Raw genomic sequence first — 23,100 nt, 5'->3', positions numbered from 1 at the left:
CTGGTGTCCAAGTGAGTTTGGACTAAATGGGAGGCCAGATTCATTGGCACACAAGTGGCAGCATGGTGAGTGGGGGGCTGTGCTGTGTTCTTCGGGCTCAGCCTTCCAGAAGACAATGCGTGCCTGTCTCCTCTGCCGCCTTCCTTGTTCCATGTCTTTTGTTTGAACAAAAGAGGATTGGATAATGAGTTTCTTTTTTATTCCCATCCTTATTTTCTATGGACATGAAGCTCGAAAGTCAGTCTCCTTGGGTCTCTCTCTCTCTACTTATCCTACTACCCCTTACTTTAGAGTAAAGGTTCTGAATGTAAAATAAAGTTATTGGGGAGATTTTAAAATTCTGATGCCCAGGCTGTATCCCAAATCAAATTCATGTTTGGATTTTACTATACAGTAAGGAATGCTTTGGTACCATTTTGAATATAGATGGCCCAGTGGCTTTCTCCGAGTCCTGCTCAATCCTCCTGAGTTGCCCCGAGAATACTGGCCTTCTGAGCAACAGCGGCAGGATCTCAGGAGAGAGAGGGCAGCTGTGGGCTGTGTCTTTTCATGAGCATGCGATAGTCACCTTTGTTTATTATTTCCCCACCCTGGAGACAAATGTGTTGCTCTTTCTGTGTGAGTGTGTGTGAGTGTGTGTGTGTGTGTGTGTGTTTGGAAGGGGTAAGAGCAGTGTAACCACAGCTCCTATCCCCATGCTGCAAGGTAGAGGGAGGAGGGGTGGCTCACGTGTGAGTGGGAGCATGGCTTGCTGCAGTCTCGGTGACTGGAGAGGGAGGGCGTGCTCTAAGGGAGCAGCTTGGAGGAATTCCTGTGGTCCCAAACACGCATCCATCTCTGCCTGAGCTCTTTCCCAGTTTTAGGTTTCATATGAGTGCTTATATCACTATAACTCACATCAGCCTTAGTGCCATGGACAGTCCCTAAAGTGAACATCAGCTTCTCTGTCACCTGCCATATTTTGGGTGTACCCTTGGGGCATTTAGCACACCCAGCCAGGAGGCTCAAGCCCGTGCCTGTGGATGGCACATATAGAGAATGGACTCTGTTGCTCTTGAAAAGGACTGTTAAAAAATCAAGTCAGCATCTCGTTTGTCAACGTTAAGACAGTTGATGTTTCAGAATAATTGACAAGCTTGGAAATCCGCTGGAAACAGGGATGTTATTAGGGCCACTGTGTTTGTGAGTGTTCGGATGTGAATTAAACCAATCCATTACACTTGTTTGATGTTCATTGGGGCTGCAATATTTTTATGCAGAACCCATGAAAGGAGACACAGTTCAGTGGTGTTTATGAGTAACCTTGTCTTGTTCTCTGAATTATGGACAGGCAGCTCAGAACATCAGGAGCCAGAGCTAACAACTGTGCCGTGTTTTCTTCCTATTCCGTATCCCTGAGATGCTGCTGCCATCTCGGGCTTAGATTTTGAAGTAGAGAACATGAATGTGGCTTTTCAAATCAGAAATATTTATAGAACAAGGTCCTGATTTAACAACGTTGAAGCGCTGGTCCTGGAAATAATAACACAAGTCAGGAAAGAGAACCTCTCTCCCTATAAAACATCCCTCCAGTGCTTGCTTTCAAGGGGACTTCTTTGTGAAAAATTAATGTTTGCCAGTTTGATCAGAAGGGTTTTTAACTGAAGGTAGGGAGTGGTGGAGTAAAATGCCAGGTGAGCCTATGACACTGACAGGCAGTGCCTGGTTAGGTGCAGTGATGTAGCTAACCCATCCTGGGGGAGTTCCGCTGGTCATTCCACTTCCAGAGAGGAGGTGCTTGACTTTCCATTCCTTGACATACAAGGAACCCTGAGGAAGGTGTGGACAGGATGTCCCAGAACAAGTGAAGCCGGTCTCTGTGTCCAGCTGGGTCCTTTTACTGGCCCTGACACAGATGCTCCCACGATGCCCGCCCGCGGCAGGCTCAAGTCCGCCCGTGTGCTCGGCCACCGCCTGGCCTGCAAGTCTATCCTGGGATGCTGAGGGGGCAGCTCTGGCATCCCACACCCTGGAACCCAGGACATGGATCCCATTTTCTCTCCAAACCCAGGCTATGTTTACATCTTCAAAACACATAAGGCCAACTGTCCCTTCTTTCCTGAAAAACGGAGCTTCACCTCCACTCTTCTGGGCTATATGTCTCCTGGAGTCTCAGAGTCCTTGGGCCTTGGGGGCATTGTGTTCAGGGCTTTGGACATGATTCACAGTATAATCCTAAGGACAAAGTTTTTCTGGCAACCTCGTGCTAAAACAGATGACAACAACAACAACAACAACAACAACAACAACATCCCAGCTCGCTCTCATTTAAAATGATTCCCCAAGTCAAATCTTCAGCAAACATCCCACTAGAGAAATGAGAATAACATAGTCAAAATGCCCAGGAACCTCAGCAGATGCAGCTGCCAATAAAGCTAAAGTAAATGTAGGCGCCATGAATAGATGTCTAGCATTCCAAATAGAGGTGGTGAGAGTTTGCCTGGCCCTGGCCATGACTCTGGCAGCATGTTCCGAGAGAAGCACTGATAGCGAAAGGCAGAGGAGCATGGAAGAGGATGGGAGAGTGGCTCATGTTCTGGCCTAGAGAAGAAAAGAATCGTGGAAAGGGGAGGAAGAGAATATAGTAACTCTATTGCAACATTTATTAATAATAATAACGACCACATTTTTAACATCTGCTATACCTTAGGCCGTTAGAACATACTAACTCATTTTAATCCTCACAACAACCCCATCAGGTGGATATTTTTATTCCTATTATACAGATGATGAAACTGAGGCTTGAAGAGAGAGGTTTAGTGGCTTGCCCAAACTCACATGCTTAGTATGGCAAAGTTAAGACTTTGCCACATTCAAGTCCTTTTAGATCCAAGGCCATGTTCCTTTTTCTAAGCCTCCCCGGTGTGTGGAAGGGAGTACAGTTTCTCGGTGAGATGCCAGATAACTGAATGAGAACTACAGGGAAGATGTCAGAGGAACGAGATTCAACTCATCCCTATAAAGAACTTGCACATGGTCAGAGTTGTCCAGAGATGGAATGAACAAGCCCAGCTGGGGCTGCATTTCCATCCCTTGGAGGTCTCAGGCAGAGGCTGAGGTACTAAGGTTGAGGGTGCTGTGGTGGGTTATTTAATATTATGAGTCCCTCATAGTACTTTCTGTTTTGTTACTCTAAAGTAAACTTCCCAAGCACACAGCTCAAAGAGAAGGCCAATGTATGCTGGTTCAATATTCGATGACTTTGAAATAATTGGAGGGCTAACTGGCTCATCTAGTGTGATTAAAGCTCATAGCTTCCCATTCATGTATTTACTCACTTATTCAAAAAATACCTTTCGGAGTGCCTACTTTGTGCCAGGCTCTGCAGATATAGTTGTGAATAACAGATAGTCCCTGTGCAAGGAATCTACAGATGGGAATGGGGAGAGACAGGCAAACAGGTGATTTTCATTCTGTGTGTAAATATAATTAGGAAAGTACAGGATGCTATGGGACACCGAATCCTATTTTGTGAGAAAGGGGGAGCAGACTTAGGAGCTGGCTAGGTGAGGGGGTGAAGAGAAGAAGGAGGTCTGGGCACTGGAAACAGCACACGTGAAAACAGTAAAGCGGAAGCGGGTCCAGAGCCGGAACCGCTACAGCCCCGTCGTCCACCTCAGGTGCCGGCGCCCCCTGCTGGTGCACGGAGACTACAAGGCCCGGGGGCGTGGCCTCCCCTGCGCTGGGCGGGTGCGCCCGGGCCCTCCGCGGGGCGCTGGCGTCTGCGCCAAGGCACGTTCTCTCCTGCTGCCCCAGAAGTCCTGAAGGAGGCCGTTTTCCTGTCATTTTCACCTGGCCGGAGCCATTCTGGATGTTTTAAGGAAACGAGAAAAACCATTCTTTCCTCTTACTGGATGTTATGCGATGTCATTTGGAAACAAAGAAGGGCTCTGTTTCTTGGAGTCCCTGGGTTCTGTCTGCAAGAGGGGCAGTCATGAGGCTCGCAAGGCAGGGAGTGGGTAGGATGGTGCTACAAGTGGCCGGGAGGTGATGGGGTCCAGGAAAATAGACATTTCCAATTCTTCCTCCTCCCTTCTTTTCTCCCCAGAATCCCCTGTGCGAACCTCTTCTGTGCAGACCCCTTCCCACCCCACCGCAACAGAGCCCTGTGGGCCTCCCACGCTAAGTGCGCGGACTCATCTGAGTGCCAGTAGGGGACACAGCCCAGATTCAAGCTGGGCTCCCCATAATATGTGCACCTGCAGCCAGGTGTGCCTATAGAACCACAAATGCGACAGGTGAGGGGATCATCTTCTTATTTTCCTACTTCCAAGGCAGGACGGTACTTAAAGCATCTCAGACAGATGGTTAACTGTCCTATTTTCAAAGATCTCTGGAGAGGACGATTTCACAATTCCCTGTGGCTGTCTGTTCTAGTATTTAATCATCTTCATTACCAGCGAGTTCTTCTTTATGCCGGATCTAAATCTCCGAGGTTGTGATTTAAGTCTTTTTCCTTGAGGGTAGACGCGTGGCTCTTCTGCTTCAGGGGAGAGGAGGGTTCTGGTGCTAATTTTGCGGTCTTGTGAATAAGTTATCTCTTGTAACACCTTCTTTGGGGTTTATTTTCTTTATTGGTAAATGGGGTTGGAGGGTGAGTTAGGGATGGTTCCCAAGGACTCTTCTACCTCTAAAAGCTATGACTTCTCAAATGTCATAGCTTTTAGACAAGTGCTGCATTGGTATCCTGTGCAATTCAATACTTAGTGGAAATAATAACGCTTTGTTGCATTGAAAAGCGTGTAGCTGAAATCTGAAATGATGCCATGTAGACCTAGTCCGGAAAGCCATCTATCCCTTAGTGTCTGAGTGGGCCGTGGGAAGGAATGAGCAGTGGAGTGGGCTGGGCCACTCACAGCTGGACCTTCCAGAAGTCACTTCAGGGTAGGCACTCTGGTCATCTATTGCACAGAAAAGGGGAATCAGGCTTTGTGGGTGCTGCCCCAGCCTGTAGCTCTGGAGAGCTCAGAAATGAACACCCAGCAGAGGGCAGTTGTATGGGACAATGGATTTTCATCCTCCCTCCCCTTTCCTATCTTTTTTTTTTTTTTTTTTTGAGACAGAGTCTTGCTTTGTCACACAGGCTGCAGGTGCGATCTCGGCTCACTGCAACCTCTGCCTCTCGGGTTCAAGATATTCTCCTGCCTCAGCCTCCCCAGTAGCTGGGATTACAGGCATGCGCCACCACACCCGGCTAATTTTTGTCTTTTTAGTAGAGACAGGGTTTCACCATGTTGGTCAGGTTGGTCTCGAACTCCTGACCTTGTGATCTGCCCTCTTTGGCTTCCCAAAGTGCTGGGATTACAAGCGTGAGCCACGGCGCCCAGCCTCCCCTTTCCTATCTTTAAAAAGCAAATGCCCTAGGAAGGGTTATACCTTAAGTCATTATCAGGTAACCCTTTAGTGACCGGATGAGGAAATGGGCTACAGGGTAGCTGCTTAGTCTCAAGACTGGAGGGGTTAGCACAGGAGGATTTGGCGCACCCTGGGAGGGAGGTTTGCCAACAGCAAAACAAAGGCTCCACACCAGTGGCAAGAGACCAAGTTCACTAATTTCCCCTTGTTTTCAAAACCTTCTTGTCTGCTTACTTTGATATGTGTGTCCTTAGGAGCTTATTCTTGCTCCAGGCGGCATGAGTTACCTTGCTTCAGGGGGCAGTTTTCAGGCAGGATTCATTCTAGGCGAATTTCCACCAGCCAAAGCTCTCCGAGCATCCTGCCTCATCTATACATAGGAGTAAATAGAGCTTCAGCCAACGACTGGATCACATCATGAGACAGAGTAATCTGCTATTTACTTGTATTCTCTTACCTCCTCAAGTTGTTTGAGACAGAAATAAAGACTTCCTTGTTTGGTAGGCATGGGAGGAATTTTAATCTTCTTCACATGTAAATGTGAGATTGTAGGATTTCTCTTGCCTTTATTACTGGTATCATCAAACACTGCATTGGGCTCACTGTCCGCTGACAGCAATTCTTGTATTATTATTTCAGAATTAGCTGGGAGTTAAAGTATCTTCGGACCCCACTTGGTCTTGAAATTGTTAAAAGGCATTGGGTACACCAAAAATGTCCTTGGGCCTCTGAAGGGGAGAGAAGGGGCAGAATGGTCCCAACTCAGATGCAAATCTCCTTGGAAGGGACGCGTTCCCCGCTTTGTGCAGGTCAGGCAGGGGTGCACTGCAGAACTGGTTTCCACCATTGTACCCATCATGGAAGGGTTTCCATCAGCTCAGGGTTGTAATTGTGTCCCACTGGAGGAACAGCACGAACTTCTGAAGATACTTGGGCCTTCTATATAACCCCCACTTCTCAGAGCATGATCTGGGGTAGAGCAGCATCAGCCTCACCTGGAAGCTTGTAAGAAATCCAGAATCTCGGCTCTACCCAGATCTACTGAATCAGAATCTGTATTTTAAAAATAACCCCAGGTAATTCTTATGCACATTGAAGTTTGAGGCCCCCTGGTATAGCCCACTGGAAAACAGAGTCCTTCTTGGTGGATTTCGAGTGCATTGTTCTAGGCAACGTTGTAAAGCAAGTGAGGCTTCTCTTCGGGACCACCGACTCTATTTTCAATATTCTTTTCTCTCATTAAAGCTTCCTTTTCCCTGCATTTTCCTTCACTCCCTCCCAAAAGCACCCAGACAAAACCCTACTGGTGAAGACTGTGCACTCAACATAGCCCAGGTCTCTGACATACTGGAGAAAAGAGACATGATTAAATAATTCCTATTAAGCTGTTAGTGACTTAGGATTTGAAGGGTTCTTTCTCATATGGATATTGCACTCTAAAATAGGATACTTAATGAATCCCTGTTTAACCTAAAGATTACGTTTCCTTTCATAGAATTCGAGTCACGGTGGCACTCTGACAGAGACTGCAGATATCTGGGGATAGGGTGACTTTTATAATCACTAATAGGATGCTATGTGGGTGACTACTTAATCCAGCTATGTAACAGGCTGGACCCCCAAGCTTTGGGTGACCCCGAAACTTCCCAGCTCAGTAAGCCTTCATTATTACTCACAGACACTGGATTCTTAGTGTTGCTTCTCAGATGCTTCTTTCTTATCTTTATTATTGTGCTATGTTTGGCCACTTAAGATACAGAGTCCAGTTTTCAAAATAAGGAATGGATTTTAGGAGAGTTTTTGATAAGTCAAAGAAACATAAAAGAAGAGAATTGTTGAGACATGATTCAGGAACTATTTCTGGAGATAGCTGAACCCATGCTTAATCGGGTGCTAGTTTTGCCGGGCAGCTTTGACACGTGACAACTGTTTCTCCTTTTAATTTCCAGTTATTGTAGAAATAAATCTGGCTTACATGGTATTTCTCCTTTTTATTGCTTGACCTGACGTTTTTTTCCCCATGCAAGTCACTTCCTAGCAATTCACTCCAATATTACAGCAACTCCCTGACTGTCCTGTGCCCAGGTATGTTGACAGGTGAAATCCCTTAACATAAATTTTGTCAAAAAAAGCCTGTAAAAGACAGATGCTGGGAAATGGAAATGGATAAATCCAGGTGTTACAGATAGGACACTGGCAAATGCAAGGATTGCAAATGTTATGTAAGTAAACACGATGTCCATAGGTAGGAAATTGCAAAAGACAGATGCTGTGAATAATGGTCTATGAGGCCAACAGACAGCCCTTTGCAAATAACATGGGCCTCTTAATAGACAAATAAGAGCTAAAACTTTCATGCAGAGTTCCAATCCCTTGGTAGAGGATCTTTCTGGCTAAGTAACTCACTAAACAATGATGAGAGGACAAATGTAACAACCTCCCTTTAAACTAATCTCCCTGGGTAACCTGCCAGGGAGTTTTTCCAGGAACATTAGCTACCAGCTCAAGAGCAGCCTTTCATGTAGATACACTTATGAGATGATTGATAGAAGTAGGGCAGGTCTCTTGGTCTGAAAATTTCTCTTCTACCAGCCTGCAATATGCCTGAAATTGCACCATTAGCAATATATTTTTTGGATTAATTCTCTACCACCAACAGGATAGATAGAGCAATCGTTCATTTATTCATCAGATGTTTATTAAGCACTTACTGTGAGCCAAGTACTATTCTTGGTAAAGGAAATTCAAAGGTAAGTACAACATGGTTCTTGCCCTTGAGATGTTGAGAGTCTAGTTGGGAATATAGGAGGTAAACAAATAACTACAGCAATATAACTAGTGCTTTGATAGAGATAGTGGTAGGCTCTATGGGAACACAGAGGAAGAACTCGACCCGGGACTCTTGAGCTGAGTCTTAAAGGATGAGTAGGAGTTTGCACACAGATGCAAAGGATGGAGGTCTGCAGTGTGGGTGTGGGAGGGGAGAAGAAATAAGGGATGATTTTGGACCATTGGGCCATAGGGATGAGCATCCCTGTGCCTGGGCTGAGATTACAGTTCTCGGGTTCCTGTGGAGCATCATGTCAGTGTTGGCTGCCTATATATGTAGAGAGAGTGCTTCTGGAGATGGGGATGGGGGTAGGATTTATGCAAAGAGGAGACAGAGGATGGCAGAGACCCATGCATCTACTTGGATGCCATGGAAAGCCTGACAGCACTAGATTTTTCTTTCAAGTCATCGCCTCTTCATTCAACTTGCTTTCCCATCCAGCTACTTTTCTACCCAGTTGTGGCGCACCCATGACTTCAGCAGGGACAGAGTTAAGACTTTGAGGATGGACAGCAAACCTCCATCTATTTTTTTTTGTTCGTTTGTTTCTGTTTTTAACATTCATGATTTGGGTATTGTAGAAACTATCAAAGATGGCTTAAATGAGGTCTTTGTGTGACAGGAAATGTTCTTAGCTCTGTGCTTCCCAAACTCTTTTAACATTGAACTGCTCTCCGCAGAACATCCATCTTGGGAGGCCTTCACTAAATGCATAGAAGTGACAGCAAATAATGTAGCTGGTCTAACTATCTCCCCTATAGGAATTACTTTCAGAGTTTTAAGGGAAATTTTCAAGCAGAAAATGGTTACATGGATAAAATTGTTGAGATTTAATTAGACTTTTATAAGAAATGTGACAGAATTTTGTTATCGAAGTCTAAGTGGTAGGTTGGGTGATGTGGAGATGTCGAATACCTTGACTTTCACTTCTGAAGAACTGGTTTTAAGCATCCTCTTTTCAAATAGATAATTAATTCTTATGTAAGAGATGGTGACCAACTAGTCTCTTTTTCCAAAGAGGAGTAAAAGGCAAAAAGAAAATGGTTGGAATTGTGGTTAATGATATTCAGGTTGGACCAAGAAAGATTATTGGGTGCTTCAACGGATTGTCAAAGATGACAGAAAATTCCATCTTTGTGATAATAAGTACCCTGCTATGTCTATACTTTTCCTTGCCAAGTTTTTTCATGCTAATATTTCATTCTGTACTCAGAATCCATTCCTTGAAAGTTCCTTGGTTTATGGTTGAGGGAACTGATACTCAAAGAACTTAAGAGACCTGGCTAAAGTTACACAGCCAAGTGGTAATAGATACAAGCTTTAAACTCAGAGTTCTTTCTAATACCTGATGCTTTTGTCTTCTAGTCTGTAAATGAAAATACAGCAGAATCAGATCTGTCCAATAAATCCTGATTGAAGGCCAGAACTGAAAATATTTCTTCCAAGGCTGAGAAAAATGCCATCTCAAACATTGAAAGGGTAAAAATAAGCAGTGAAGTCCTAGTGTCTGCTCTGTTTGGCCTTTCTGGTTTAAAAACATACTTAAAATTGAGTGACTCTGTTGTGGAATAAAATCCAAACAATCTGGGTTGAAAAAGGGGTGTGTGGGTCACAGTGATGCTAAGGGTATTCTTTTTTTTTTTTTTTTGAGATGGAGTCTTGCTGTTTTGCCCAGGCCAGAGTGCAGTGGCGCTATCTCGGCTCACTGCAAGCTCCGCCTCCTGGGTTCATGCCATTCTCCTGCCTCAGCTTCCCGAGTGGATGGGACTACAGGCGCCTGCCACCGCGCCCGGCTAATTTTTTGTATTTTTAGTAGAGATGGGGTTTCACCGTGTTCGCCAGGATGGTCTTGATCTCCTGACCTCGTGATCTGCCCGCCTCGGCCTCCCAAAGTGCTGGGATTACAGGCATGAGCCACCGTGCCCAGCCCTCTAAGGGTATTCTTGATATCTGCTGGGATAATGTGACCACAGGACACCTTGCTTGCTTTCTCCAAGAATCTCAAGAAGACTACAAACCCCAAGAAGGGAGGCATATTGTTCAAGATCATGTTGGGGATAGAAGACAGAGTGAGAATGAGAAAGCAGAGATGTTCATTTGTTTTATGAACATTTACTTATCTGCCAAGGTCTGTAGACCTGGCCTTCCTTGTGAAGAGCAGCAGCCTGAACCAATGTTCAGTGGCCGGGGCTGCCGAGCCAGGACCTTACAGCGCTGCAGCCTGTGCTGACCCAGGGCCTCCACAGTGCTTTGCTTGCAGATCCCCCCAAAAGAATTGTGAAAAAGTCTGTGCCTCATCATGCGTTTTCAAGTTGACATCCCAAAAGTTTCATGATCATTTTAAATGGTTGTAAATGATGTAATTTCTGGTGCTTTATAAATCTTGACAGTTTAACATAAAATTGTTGCATTACTCTTTTAAAGTTTCCAATAAAATATAAACACTGCAGCTATTTGATACCTTCTATTATGTATTCAAAGATATACAAAAGCCCTGTTTTTAACAGTCAAAGATTTTTCATCATTTCTTTTTCTCCTTGGATACATATTTACATTCCATTTCCTTCTTAAAATTTTACCCTAATACAATATATTTTTATGCTTGAAAGTCTTTTACTGATCACACTATCATATTACCCTGCAACAAAAAGAGGTATTTAAATTAAAATTTAAAATTAAAAAATTTTATAAACATAAGGCTTTGTGTTATACATTTCTTTTGGATTGAATTATCATCACAGATACTCTTAATGTACAACTGAGCAAAACAACATAATTACATTATGAGATTTTCGAGGTAATTCTTAATATAAAATGTACCAGAAATAATATATTTTAAAAAGATCATGATTGAAGGGATATGTTGTCCGATTCAAGAGGCTTTCTAGACACTTGTATTTCAAATGTCTCCTTGTCTGGGCACCAGTATTTCCTAGATCTCCTTGTTTGGCGTCCTGGGGGCATTCACACCACAGGGATATGGACCCGGAAGGATGCAGGGTGAATGACAGGTGTGCCTCTCTGCTGAAGTGTAGGATAAAGATGCCCCTTTGAGAGACAGGAGAAGCTGCAGGTGGGCTCCAGGCTCTGCCCCAGGTTGTCCTCTGGTGAACATGAAGACTGAGCACATATGAAAGTTGAGGATCTGGAAATGAATTCCATTAAATCATTACTTGTACACGAGTTTCAAGATGTCCTACGCTACTCCAATCACTTTCCAAGGCCACTTGGGAAATTGTTAACATGTTCTTGATTCATCCACATAAGAATAGTTTGCATAAGCTATTCAATATAAATACAGGCATAAATATGCTTGTACTTTGAGAAATATGCCTGTACTTTAAGAGGAAGACGTGTTTTGGGGTATTTCATCTGTATAGTCAGTTGCAATAGACACTGTCACCCGTTTATCTAGAACAAATAGAACTATTATATGCTACATAAATTATAAATGATTTCAATATTACTTCATCGCAAGATCATTATGGTTATAGCCTGCCCTCCTATGAATTAGTATCATTGACTGATATTATGCTGATTGGAATAGAAGTCAATTCAATGAATCAGAACTTGGCAAATCCCTAACCACACATGGTTCACACACATGGAGTTGTTGATTTATTCCAGCCTGTTAGTCAAGATAGTTAACATTATACTATGGTAATGTTTTCCACATTCCTGGAGCTTAATATAATACAAATCTATTTCTTGATCATACTATACCCAGAGGGGGCTAGTGAGAGATTCTGGTTCACCAAGTCACTCAGGGACCCAGGGTTGATGGATGCTTCTCTAACTTGCAGCTGTACCATCTGGATAATGTGGCAGGAGAGGGGAGAGACAGAAGAATTGCAACAGGTCTTCCATCACCTCAACCTGGAGGTGACACAGTCACTTCTACTTACATTTCATTAGTCAGGACTAGTCCAATAGTTGTGTCCAAATGCAGAATGGCTGAGAAGCTCACTCTGCCATGTGCCCCAGAGGAGAAGAAAACAGAATATTCTTGCTAACTAAACTATAGTAGAAGTTGATATGGGTGGCATTGGTCAATTGGTCATTGGTTAAAAAAATGATTACCGAGAGTTAGTGATTAATAATAAAATAATGGGGTTACATTCATCACAAAAAATCGTTATGTAAGCAGGACTGAACATGACAAAGGCAGAACATTTGAATCTGCTATGTAAAGAGGCAAAAATGATAAACCTTGGGAGATTGAAACTTACCTTCAAGTATGACTTTGACTGAAGGAAGACCTATCTAGCTGGCAGAGGTACTTCAGCTGGGTCATATGAAGACATGACTGGAAGTGTCCTGCCATACTTGACAACTGCCCAGCTCTTGTTTCTACCAGGCTCCACTTGGCCACTGAGTGGAAGTCATTCGGCAAGTTAATGATAGTCACTACTGAGAAGATATCCCTTTGGTTGCCCTGTTGACTTTGCCTATTTCTAGATGTATTATGGAGCAACGACCTCTCTAGCAGGGTGGTGATGATTAGCTGTAACTTCCCCGCCCCCAGGTACTTGGAAAATGGCCTAATCAACAACTTAGAGTGAACTAGCCAAATGTTAATTAGTTATATGGCATTCAGGTTTACCGTTCCAGGAATGTAAATGTTTGGAATTATTCCTATCGGCGTTGTCTATATTCTTTTAGATTTCAGGGATGGGACTGCTGCAGGTTGACCCAAGGGTATCCCTATAAAAGGTCCTTGGAATTTACAATTAGAAGAGCGCATCATCTTTAAAAAAGAGGTTTTAGGGAACAAATATCCCTTTTTGTCTATCGAGGTGGCCTGGTCCCAAATATCATATCAAGTAAAGGGTTACCTGACCTGTGTCAGACTAGGAACCAGAAATGCTCATGGTTACATAACCCTAGTCTCACATGACTTCTGATACTGTAGGAAAGCAAGCTGGAAATTAATGTGTGGAATTCTAAGAGAGATACATGCAAAGTGACCATTCAGGAAAGAATAATCCAGAATGCAAATACGAATTGAGCCGTCATTTATTATTCATCCTTGGGTGAGAGGGAGAAGAACCAGGGGTGAGAGGGAGAAGAACCAGGGGTCAGAGAGAGAAGACATTACAGAATGAATGCCAGCTGAAGTATGGAAGGAAAGGTGAGTTTGCCAAGAGTTATATTAATAGGAGGACTGTGAATAGAATGAGGGTTGATGGCTGATTTCTGATGGCCAAATAAAGGTGTTTACTCTTAGGACCGTGTTTTGAAAATGACAGAGAACTTAGAATGCATTCAGAGAAGGATAAAAAGAGAAGAGAGAACATTTATAAAGCTAATTAGAAGAGGAAGGTTCTGAAAGACCTACTGAAAAGACATTTTTCAGCTTCCTTTGAGAAGACATTTTCTATCTAGCTCCATTGAATACGTTTGAACTGGTCTGGAACAGTTAAGAAGGTAAAGAGGTTAGGGAGGTTGAGGATCAGAATGGTCTTTGGGGTTTAAAGCCAGGTCCACTTCCACCCAGCTGAGTTGGCTCGGCCAGGTTACTGAGCCTCTCCAAGCATTCAATTTCTCTAATTTTAATAGCTGAGGGTGGTTGACTGAAAGGGTTGTTTAAGTGTAAGACTAAGGTCTGTGGGAAGGAGCATCTTCCATAGTGCAGCACCTTTGTCACCACTCACTTAAGCTCTAACATATGGCAATAACGTCTGTTTTACAAGTGAAGAAACTGATCCTCAGTGAGAGAAAGAGGTTGCTGAAGTTTCAGGAATTAGCAAACGTTGGGCTTGAGATTCAAGTGAAAATGGGTGAAGAAACGTTCTGTAGGTTAGGGTAGTGTAGTGGGTTGAATAGCAGCCCCTCAGAATGTATGTCCATGTCCTAATCCCCAGAGAGTGTCAGCGTTAACTTATCAGGAAAAAGGGTCTTTGTAGATGTAATTAACTTAAGAATTTTGAGATGAAGACGTCGTCCGGGATTATCTGGGGAGCCCTAAATCCAATGACAGGTGTCCTTGTAAAAGCGAAGCAGAAGGAGATCTGACCGCCAGAAGATGAGGAGGCGAGGTGACCACGGAGACAGTGTGATGTGGCCACAAGTCAAGGAATGCTGCCAGCCAGCACAAGTTGGAAAGAGACAAAGAAGGGGTTCTCCCTGAGAGCCACTGCAGGCAGCACACGCTGCTGGATTTTGAACTTCTGGCCTCAAAACTGTGAGAGAATAAATTGCTGTTGTTTTAAAACACCCAGCTAGTGGTAATTTGCTATGGCAAAAACTGAATACATGTGGGAACGGCTCGCCCTTTGTGAAGGCCTTTGAGCACCTAAAAAAGTAGACACAACAGTGGACAGGTCTGAGCCTTGACTATGTGGTTCCTTCTGGGTGTCAGCAGGTCACCCAGATGAAACAAACTTTCTCAGGGCCTTAAGAAGTAATGAAGGTATAGCTTTGGTGACTGAGCGCTTCCCTTGGTATCAACTTCTCTTTCCAAAGAGCCTCAGGAGATGAGGCCGCACATTCCCATTTTGCAGATGAGCAAACAGAAGTCCAAGATGGTTACATAATTAGCATGCACCTCTGGCTTGCTGAAGTAGAGAGGGCCGTCATTTGAATTCACACATGGGATATGAATTCTCCCACCTGGAGAACCAGTCCCCAGGATCAGGCCATAAATAACCTTGCTGTGTTCTGTCTTTGGGGGCTAAGCATTGCTGAAAATCACAAGGCTAGTCATGTTAGTCATGTTACCACACCTTGTTATCCTAACAACTTGGGCTGCTGTAGAATGAGGCTTGAATTCTCCTCACACTCCAAGTACTCTGGCTTCCCCTTGGGATGGACGCTGGGGCTGAGCTGCCAGGAGAGTTTTCCCTAAGTGTAGTGTATAAAGACAGCCCAGTGGGTTAGGTGGGATCTGGTCTGTCCTATGGCTTCTAGATAAACAGGAGGAAAGATGGAGATGGGATGGAAGGGAGAACTCTGCCAGCAGAGGTTTTTAAATACTAACATAAGTTGTGAAGGCCTCAGCGTTATTATGGGTCTTCCAAAAGAAGGAGAAAGGCCATTCTGTGCCCTCTTCAGCTTTGCTCTCTGAACTGTGGGTTGGGGGATTTTCCCCAAAGCCTTCCTCTCTCCTCCATTTTAGTTCTAGTGCCTGAAATGTTGCACACAGTAGTGGCCAGTGCATGGCCTCTGGGTTTGTGTAGACTTGGGTTCAAATCCCGATTCTATAATTTGCTGACAAAGCAATCTTCGGCAAGAAAGTTAACCTCTTAGCTACTGTTTTGCACCTGTACAATGGTGGTAAGTCTCTTTGGCAGGGCTGTGGTGAATTCAGGACACATAGATTCAACAAATCTCTCTCACAGGGGTGAAGGATGATAACAGCTAACATTAAATGAACACACTGTGCACCCCACACACTTTACCTGGACTATTTCCTTTCATTCTCACAACCACCCTATGGAGGTAGGTACCACTATTAGCTTCATATTGTAAAACTGGGTGTTAAGAGGTAAAGTCAGGTGTCCACAATGCCCATAGCTCATAGCAGGTGGAACCTGGCTCTGTGTCTGGCCTGTCTCCAAAGTCCAGGCTCTTCGCTGTATTTAAAGTGCCTATCATAGCACCTGATATTCACCAGGCATATTAAATGATGATAATTAGTATGAATTCAACAAACATATATATTGAGGGCAACTATGTGCCAGGCACTATCTACCCATAAAAATATCTAAACAAGTAACCTGGTCACAGGTGGAAGCACTACACTGATGCATCAGCCAGCTTTGGTCAGGGAAGCGGTACCACCGTGAGTGACATGGAGGAAGGGATTGATTGCAGAGATTAGACCTTATCCAGTTGTGGAAGCTGGTGAAGAATCTATAGAAGGCTGCTGCCTCTGCATCTGAGGATAGGTATGAAGTTGCTGTAGTGCCAAAAGGCCAGAGGAAAACAGGACGTGATGTGGGAGAGAGTGAGGCCAAAGTGGAGCCCACAAGGACAAATACAACCCTTGTTTGCCTTTCACCGCTTCCGATCTCGACTATGACACATAAAGCTGGACTCTTGACTACAGAGCTGGACACGTACTTTGCCCAGTCCTCAGAGTAGCTGAAGGAGGAGATGTAGCAGGAGCTGGAGGAGCTGTGGGCTTCACCATCAGGGTAAGCCAGCAATCTGGTGACAATGAGTGCATGCTGCTGCTTCATGTCCACCTTCCAGAGGCTCCACAGATACCTGTTGTGGACGACCTTAATGCAGAACCACACAAGGAAGGCAATTCTGGGAAACGGGTTCCAGCTTAGTTAAGTTGACCAAATGCAAAACCACCACACTGATGTTCCCATCTCTGGCTTTTGAGAAGGAATGGTTGTGTGTGGCCCCATGTGGAGATAAAGAAGGTAAGCTGTCAGAAGGCACATTTAAGCTGGGCTTTCTGACTCCACTCTTGCTACTCTGGCTTGCTAATCAATTTTACCTTGTTTGAAATGCCCACCCTTATATACAGGCAATTATGTGGATTAGAAATTAAGGATGAAACATCTTCCCGAAAGGTCACTGTTAAGAATTTACCTATCATCGGCCGGGCGCGGTGGCTCACGCTTGTAATCCCAGCACTTTGGGAGGCCGAGGCGGGCAGATCACGAGGTCAGGAGATCGAGACCACGGTGAAACCCCGTCTCTACTGAAAATACAAAAAATTAGCCGGGCGTGGTGGCAGGCGCCTGTGGTCCCAGCTACTCGGAGAGGCTGAGACAGGAGAATGGCGTGAACCCGGGAGGCGGAGCTTGCAGTGAGCCGAGATCGCGCCACTGCACTCCAGCCTGGGCGACAGAGCGAGACTCCGTCTCAAAAAAAAAAAAAAAAAAAAAAAAGAATTTACCTATCATCTTGGTGCTCCTAGCTCTCTACCATCAACACAGAGTGGCTGACACTTCAACCAGGCAGCTTGGATTACAATGAGGACAATGCAACGCATTTGGGCTGGAAACACTGGACAGGTAATTTTTGCAGGTGGGTGGCAGCATTTAGTGCTGAGAGGCTGTTGTGGTGGGCAGAGGGAGAGAAATAGAGGGGACACCTTGCAGACTTGATGGGAGACTTATTCTGAAGAGATTTATTAGTGGTGTTGTCCCTGGTTAGGCAGTGGGGGGAGGGCTCTGTGTCAAGAGGTGTGTGTATGCTAAGGGAAGAGGAAGAGCCTGCTTGGCAACCTGGCTTTTCAAGCCTTGGGCCAGATAGGGAAGAAGAAGAAGAAGAAACATTTACATGTAATCCCACCTCCCAAAGAAAGATACTGTCAACATTTTTTTCCCCACATGCCCCAGATTGAGGATACTGTCAACAGTTTGGTGTGAACCCTATTCAGTCTTTTCCCTAGTTCAAATATAAACCTGACTTTAAAAGGAAAATGAAATCATATTGCCTGTAATATTTTTGTGACTTGTTTTTCTTTCAGTGTAAATCATCTTTTTCCACGTTACTAATATTCTTCCTTAATATTGTTCATGTCTATGTAGAATTTCACTGTATGAATGCAATCTAGTTCATCTACGTGGCGGTGAAGAGCGTAGGCTCTGAAGACCGCTAGGGTTCAAATCCCAGGTCTTTCAACATTAACTGGCTGTGAAACATGGGCAAGTGAGTAAACCTTTCTGTGCTTTGGTTTCCTCACCGGTAAAATGGGGATAAAAGCAATTCCTTCACAGGGTTGTTTGGAGGAGCAAATGACTTTATATATGTGAGGCACTTAGAACAATCTCTCAGTGTTATTATTTAACCAACATTTTTGTTGAATATTTAGTTCATTTCCAGGTTTTCACTCTTACAAATATACTGTAATTAAAAAATTCAGTGCACTCTTAATTGCTTCCAAAGAAAATATCTGTGGTCACATTTAAAAATCTTTTCCAGAGTGAATCATGCACTCAACACAAATTGAGTGTCCATATGTACAAGGCATTATGTTATGCACAAAGAATAAACACAGTTCTCTTCTTGAAGACACCTAAAATGTAGTAAGGAAGAGAAGAGAAAAGGCTCACGCAAATATAAGCAAAATACTATGCAGAAAGAGGGCACGTACGAAGACCTACGGGAGATTCTTTAGCTGGAGAATCAAATCATTCAATGACAGAGAAAGACAGACTCCCTCCTCTGCTCCCACCACCTCCCAAATCCCCAAATCAGAATTCACAATGGTCTCCTTTTGTCACACTGAGAATTTGTTACCTCGAAAGAGCACACCCAGGGCTGTGTTCCAAAGTTAAAAGCTGGGATATGGGCGTATACTGCAAGACCAAATATTTAGGAAATACCTTTTTCTGGAAAGGAAAGAACACATTTCACAGCTGAAAAGAGAAGTGAAAAATGAAACTAAAGAAGCATGAAGGTAATATTTACTTGCTAGATTTATACAGTGCCTACCTTTAGAAAAGCTGGGCTATAAATCCTGCACATGACCCCCTAACACACATACACTCTGTTCCCAGTGACTTGGCTCTTTGTGAATTATCTGCAGCATATTTTGCAATCATTTCACACTGTTCATCTCCCTGCAGCCCTGCCCCCACCAGCTCACCCACACTTCACCCCTCAGAAGGAGTAAGATAACAGTAGAGCCTGAGTTTGGTGTCAGATATGCCTGGGCTAAGTCCAGCCTCCATATTTACTCAGCTGGGTGACCCTGGACATTGTAATTCAAGTCTCAAAGTCTCAGTTTCCATATATATAAAATGGGGATAATAATGACGATAACACATGGTTTATTGGGTTGCAGTGAGGATTAAATAAGATAAAGACTGTAAAATGCCTGGTACAGAGCACTCAGTAGTGTTAGCTACTATTATTATTCCTGCACTTGTGTGTAAAGGGGATGCAAACTAATTTTACTATTTTACTATTCATTTAAACAAATTATCAGCTACAGCAGCCTCTGAAACACAGGCCTATAATGCATCCTAAAGTAAGTGCGAAATATTTGAATTTGTGTCATTTCTAATTTTCTCTATTAATTTGAAAATTGAGTGTGAACACACCAGAATGGCAAAGAGGCCAGATTTCTCTTGTAACCAACAAAATTCAGATCGCTCTTCACATTAGAATGAAGATGACTGATACAGCTTAATACCTCTCCAAGGGGCACTCGCATTTTACACTGGGGCCAGAACCACTGGGCAAAGGAAGGAAACAAGAGTGGCAAGGTTTCAGATGTCAAGGGACAGACAGATGCATTTTCATAGGGGGAATTGCAACACTTCTGAAAGTATCTCAGGCACTCACTCATTCATTCAACACATATTATGTACTTACTATCTGCCAGATACTGCTCTAGGCACTGGTGAACAAAATAGATGAGACACCTGCCTTCATGGGGGTTACATTTTAGTGGGGGGGATACAGACAATAAGCAATAAAGTTAATGAATAAGTAAACTATATAGTATGTTACACAGGGATTCAGTAAGAGTAAGGGGAGATAGGGAGCGCTGTGGGGGTCCGTCAGTACGGAATCAGGATGAGGTCCTGGTGAGCCTCACTGAACAGGTGAGATTTGCGGAAAGCCTTGAAGAAGCCGAGGGAGTTTGTGTTTCAGGCCGTGGGAATAGCTAGAGCAAAGGGTTTACGATGTGCGTGTGTGTTGGGGGGGTCATTCCTGGAGTGTCTGGGGCCCAGCCAGCAGGCTAGTGTATCCCGAGTGAGGGGGACAGCAGTAGGAGATGATGTAAGAGAATTTGTACTCGGCCATTCCTGTAGGTCACCACAAGGACCATGGCTTTTACTAAGTGAAATGGGTAACTATGGAGGGTTTTGAGCAGAGGAGTGCTGGGATATGATGTTTTAAATGGGTTACTCCGACTGTTGTATTGAGAAAATACCAGAGGGGAGAGGGAAGGTAGGCCAGGGGGGTCAGCCACAGGAGAAACCTGGGTGAAGGATGATGGCTCAGCCCCAGGTAGTGGCAGTGCAGGAATTGAGAAGTGGTCAGGTTCTGGATTCACCTGAAGATAGGGCCAGCAGGATCTCCTGATGGACTAGACGTGGAATGATGAGAGGAAGGAGTCAAGAGTGACTCCAGGATTTTGATCTGAGCAACTAGAAGTGTGGGATTGTCATCGACTGCGATGGGGAAGGCTGTGTGAGGAGGAGCAGGCTTTGAAGAGATCAGGAATCCAGTGTTTGGATGTATTAGGCTTGAGATGTCTATTAGACGGAGTCGGCTGTAGTCTGGAATTCAGGAGAGAGGTCTGGGCTGGAGATAGACATTTGATATAGACAGCTGCTGAAAGCCACGGGAATGGTTAGGGTCACCCAGGGAATGAGGGTGGATGTGGAGGCGAGGAGGTCTTATGTGGAGGCAGGTAGAGGTTTTCCCCAAGAGGGAGTTGTAGGCCCCCCTGAAAGAGATCACGAAGCCCCACTGGAGGGGAGCCCGGTCCTGCAGGGGGTGCCGTGGAACTTGCTGTGGTTGCAGGGAGTGATGGAGAGAGTGTTTGCTTCTCCGGGAAGGAGAGGTGCTGGATAGATTCCTGCCGGAGTTGCAGACATAATTAAGAGACGCAGGTAAGGATATCCTAGTAGAACACGTGCTCGGCTGCCTCTAAGGAATTAGCAAACCTGGGTCTAGGAATCTGTTCGGACATCTGGGCACCGCTGCCTCGCCTACCAGGCTCCGCCTCGCTGCCCCTCCCGCTTCCCCTCCCCTCCTCTATCTGTCACTTCTACAACCGCTCTGATTATAATTGATCAAACAGAATCACGGAATCACGGCTCATTTTGCCGTTTTGTTCAGTGGCCCGATCCGAAACGAGACTCTGGTAGTTGGGCAAATTGTATTCCTCCTCCTTGGAATTCCGCTCACAGAGGCCTTCCCGGCGTGGCCGGCCCAGCAGGGACGCGCCGCCGCAGCGGAGGGGAGAACGCGGGCGGGGGGCTGCAGGCCGGCGCGGGGGGCGCGACGCCGCCGGCGGGGCGCGAGGGGGTGTGTCCGCGCCGCGGCCACCGCGGACACCGCGGCGAGCGCCCGGGTCCTCCGCGCGCCCCAGCCTCCCCGGGGGCTCCTCACGCCGCCCCTCGCCCGCCGGCAGCCGGGGCCCGCTCCCTTTGACGTCATGCGGGCCGAGGGCTCGCTCGGGAGGCGCTGCCGCGGGCGCCGAGAGGGGACCCAACTTCGGGCTCCAGTCCGCCGCCGTGCGCCCCGCGCCGTGCGCCCGGCTCCCTGCGCGCCGCCGCCGCCACATCTGGAAGCGTTCAGCGCGTCTGCCTCCGGCGCGCCGGGCAGGCGGGCGGCGCGGGCAGGGGCGGGCGCGGGCGCGGCGGGGCTGGGCCGGGGGGAGTGAGCGCGGCGCTCTCGCGCGCCCGGTGTCTCCCTCTCGCTGCCTCTGCAGAAACAGCTCCTGCCAGAGCAGCGCTCGGCGCGGCGCGGCGGGCCCGGAGCGGCGGCGGCGGCTCTTCCTGCCTCCGCGCCCAGGAGTTGCCGGCTCCCTTTGACAGCAGAGAGCCGGGCAGGGGCCTCAGGAGGACTCGCTGGGAGTGGGCAGAGGCGCCTCGACCCCTGCCGGCCCAGGCGGGCCCCGCGCGCCCCCCGCCCCTCCTTTCCGCCTCTTCTCGCCCTGCCTCTCCCGATTTATTTTTTCAAATGGTGTAGCCGCCAGAGGTGCGGTGCTCAATTCTTGGAAGGGGCCCGGATGTACTGAGGATGCATTACAATTTCACTCGAGGAGGCAGTAGTGGAAAGGAGCAGTTTTTGGGGTTTGATGCCATAATGGGAATCAGGTAATCGTCGGCAGTGAAGAAGAAACGCTGCAGACCACGGCTTCCTCGAATCTTGCACGAAAGCCGCCGGCCTCGGAGGAGGGATTAATCCAGACCCGCTGGGGGGTGTTTTCACATTGCTTCCTCTTCGTGGCTGCTCCTCCTTTTAAAACCATTTTTGGTGCATGGTCAATGAGAATACGAGGATGTACATTCCAGAGGAAAACCACCAAGGTAAGGCTGGACCCCGCCGCCTCGCCGGGGCTCCCTGCCTTTCCCACCGGGTTCCTGCGCTCCCCGCGGCCCCGGGGCCGGTCCCTGCGGAGTGGCCCGGGGCCGCGTCCGCGAGGGGCGCCTCCGCCTCGTCGGAGCGCCCGGGAGCCCGGCGGGACCGGGGCCCGAACCGCCACGCGAGACGGAGCGGAAAATTCCCGCCCCTCCCCCTCCGGGCCCCAGCTTCTCCAGAGCATGTGTTTCCTATGAAATTCCAGGCGAGGGGGGAAAAGTTCCCCAAGTGGCTGCCGCCGCCTCGCTTTCTCGCGTTCGCCTGGAGAGCCCGGCTGCCTGGCCAGCCGCGCGGGGGGCAGAGGGCGCCGGCGCCGCGGAGCCCAGAGGCCCGGGGTCCCTCGCCCGGCTCGGGGCGCGGCTGGGAGCGCGCGCGCGCACCCTGCGCCGGCCGAGCCCGGCGCCCACGGCCGTCCCTGGGGCGCCCTAGCGCTGCCAGGCGTCCACTCTCGTCCAGGCGCCCCTGCCCTGGGCGGCGCGCTCCAGGTGGCAGGTGGGGGCGGCGGTGCAGATGTGAGCCCCAGCGCGCCCCTCTGGTTCCCCCTCCGTAGGTCCCCTTCTTCCTCTCTCCCTCCCTCCTCCGCCGCTCACCTACACCCACCCACCTCTCCACTGCCGTTGACCCCGAGCGCGCCCACGCCGCGTGTGTTCTCATTCGCACCCACATGTGGGCTAGCACCTGAGGATGGAAGCGGCGAGGAGCCGGGCGGTGTGTGGGCTTTGCTGTTTCGTGTTTGAAGGAGATCATGAAAGGGTGTGCCTGGCTCACGCGGCTCCATACTATTGTCCAGTGTTTTCTGAGCATCTCCATCCCTGGCCGCAAGTGTCACCAGCTCCCCCTGTGATGGTGAAAGGCAGTCAGGT

At 46.9% G+C, this 23,100-nt stretch overlaps 1 protein-coding gene across 22 annotated transcripts in view; it reads left to right on the top strand.

Annotated features, from left to right (window-relative positions):
* Positions 1-21,512: 21,512 nt before the first annotated feature.
* Positions 21,513-23,100, top strand: part of LOC129483539 (voltage-dependent L-type calcium channel subunit alpha-1C) — a 630,682-nt gene continuing 629,094 nt past the window's right edge. For all 22 annotated transcript variants that reach the window (XM_055281126.2, XM_055281127.2, XM_063639851.1 and 19 more), the window contains exon 1: positions 21,513-22,185. In XM_055281126.2, coding sequence (XP_055137101.1) covers positions 22,137-22,185 — 49 coding nt within the window. In that variant the 5' untranslated portion in view covers positions 21,513-22,136. The remainder of the gene's footprint in view (positions 22,186-23,100) is intronic.

This window comes from Symphalangus syndactylus, chromosome 5 (genome assembly GCF_028878055.3).
Source record: "Symphalangus syndactylus isolate Jambi chromosome 5, NHGRI_mSymSyn1-v2.1_pri, whole genome shotgun sequence".
In the NCBI taxonomy this organism is placed as follows: domain Eukaryota; kingdom Metazoa; phylum Chordata; class Mammalia; order Primates; family Hylobatidae; genus Symphalangus; species Symphalangus syndactylus.
This window is presented reverse-complemented; position numbering and strand designations above follow the sequence as displayed.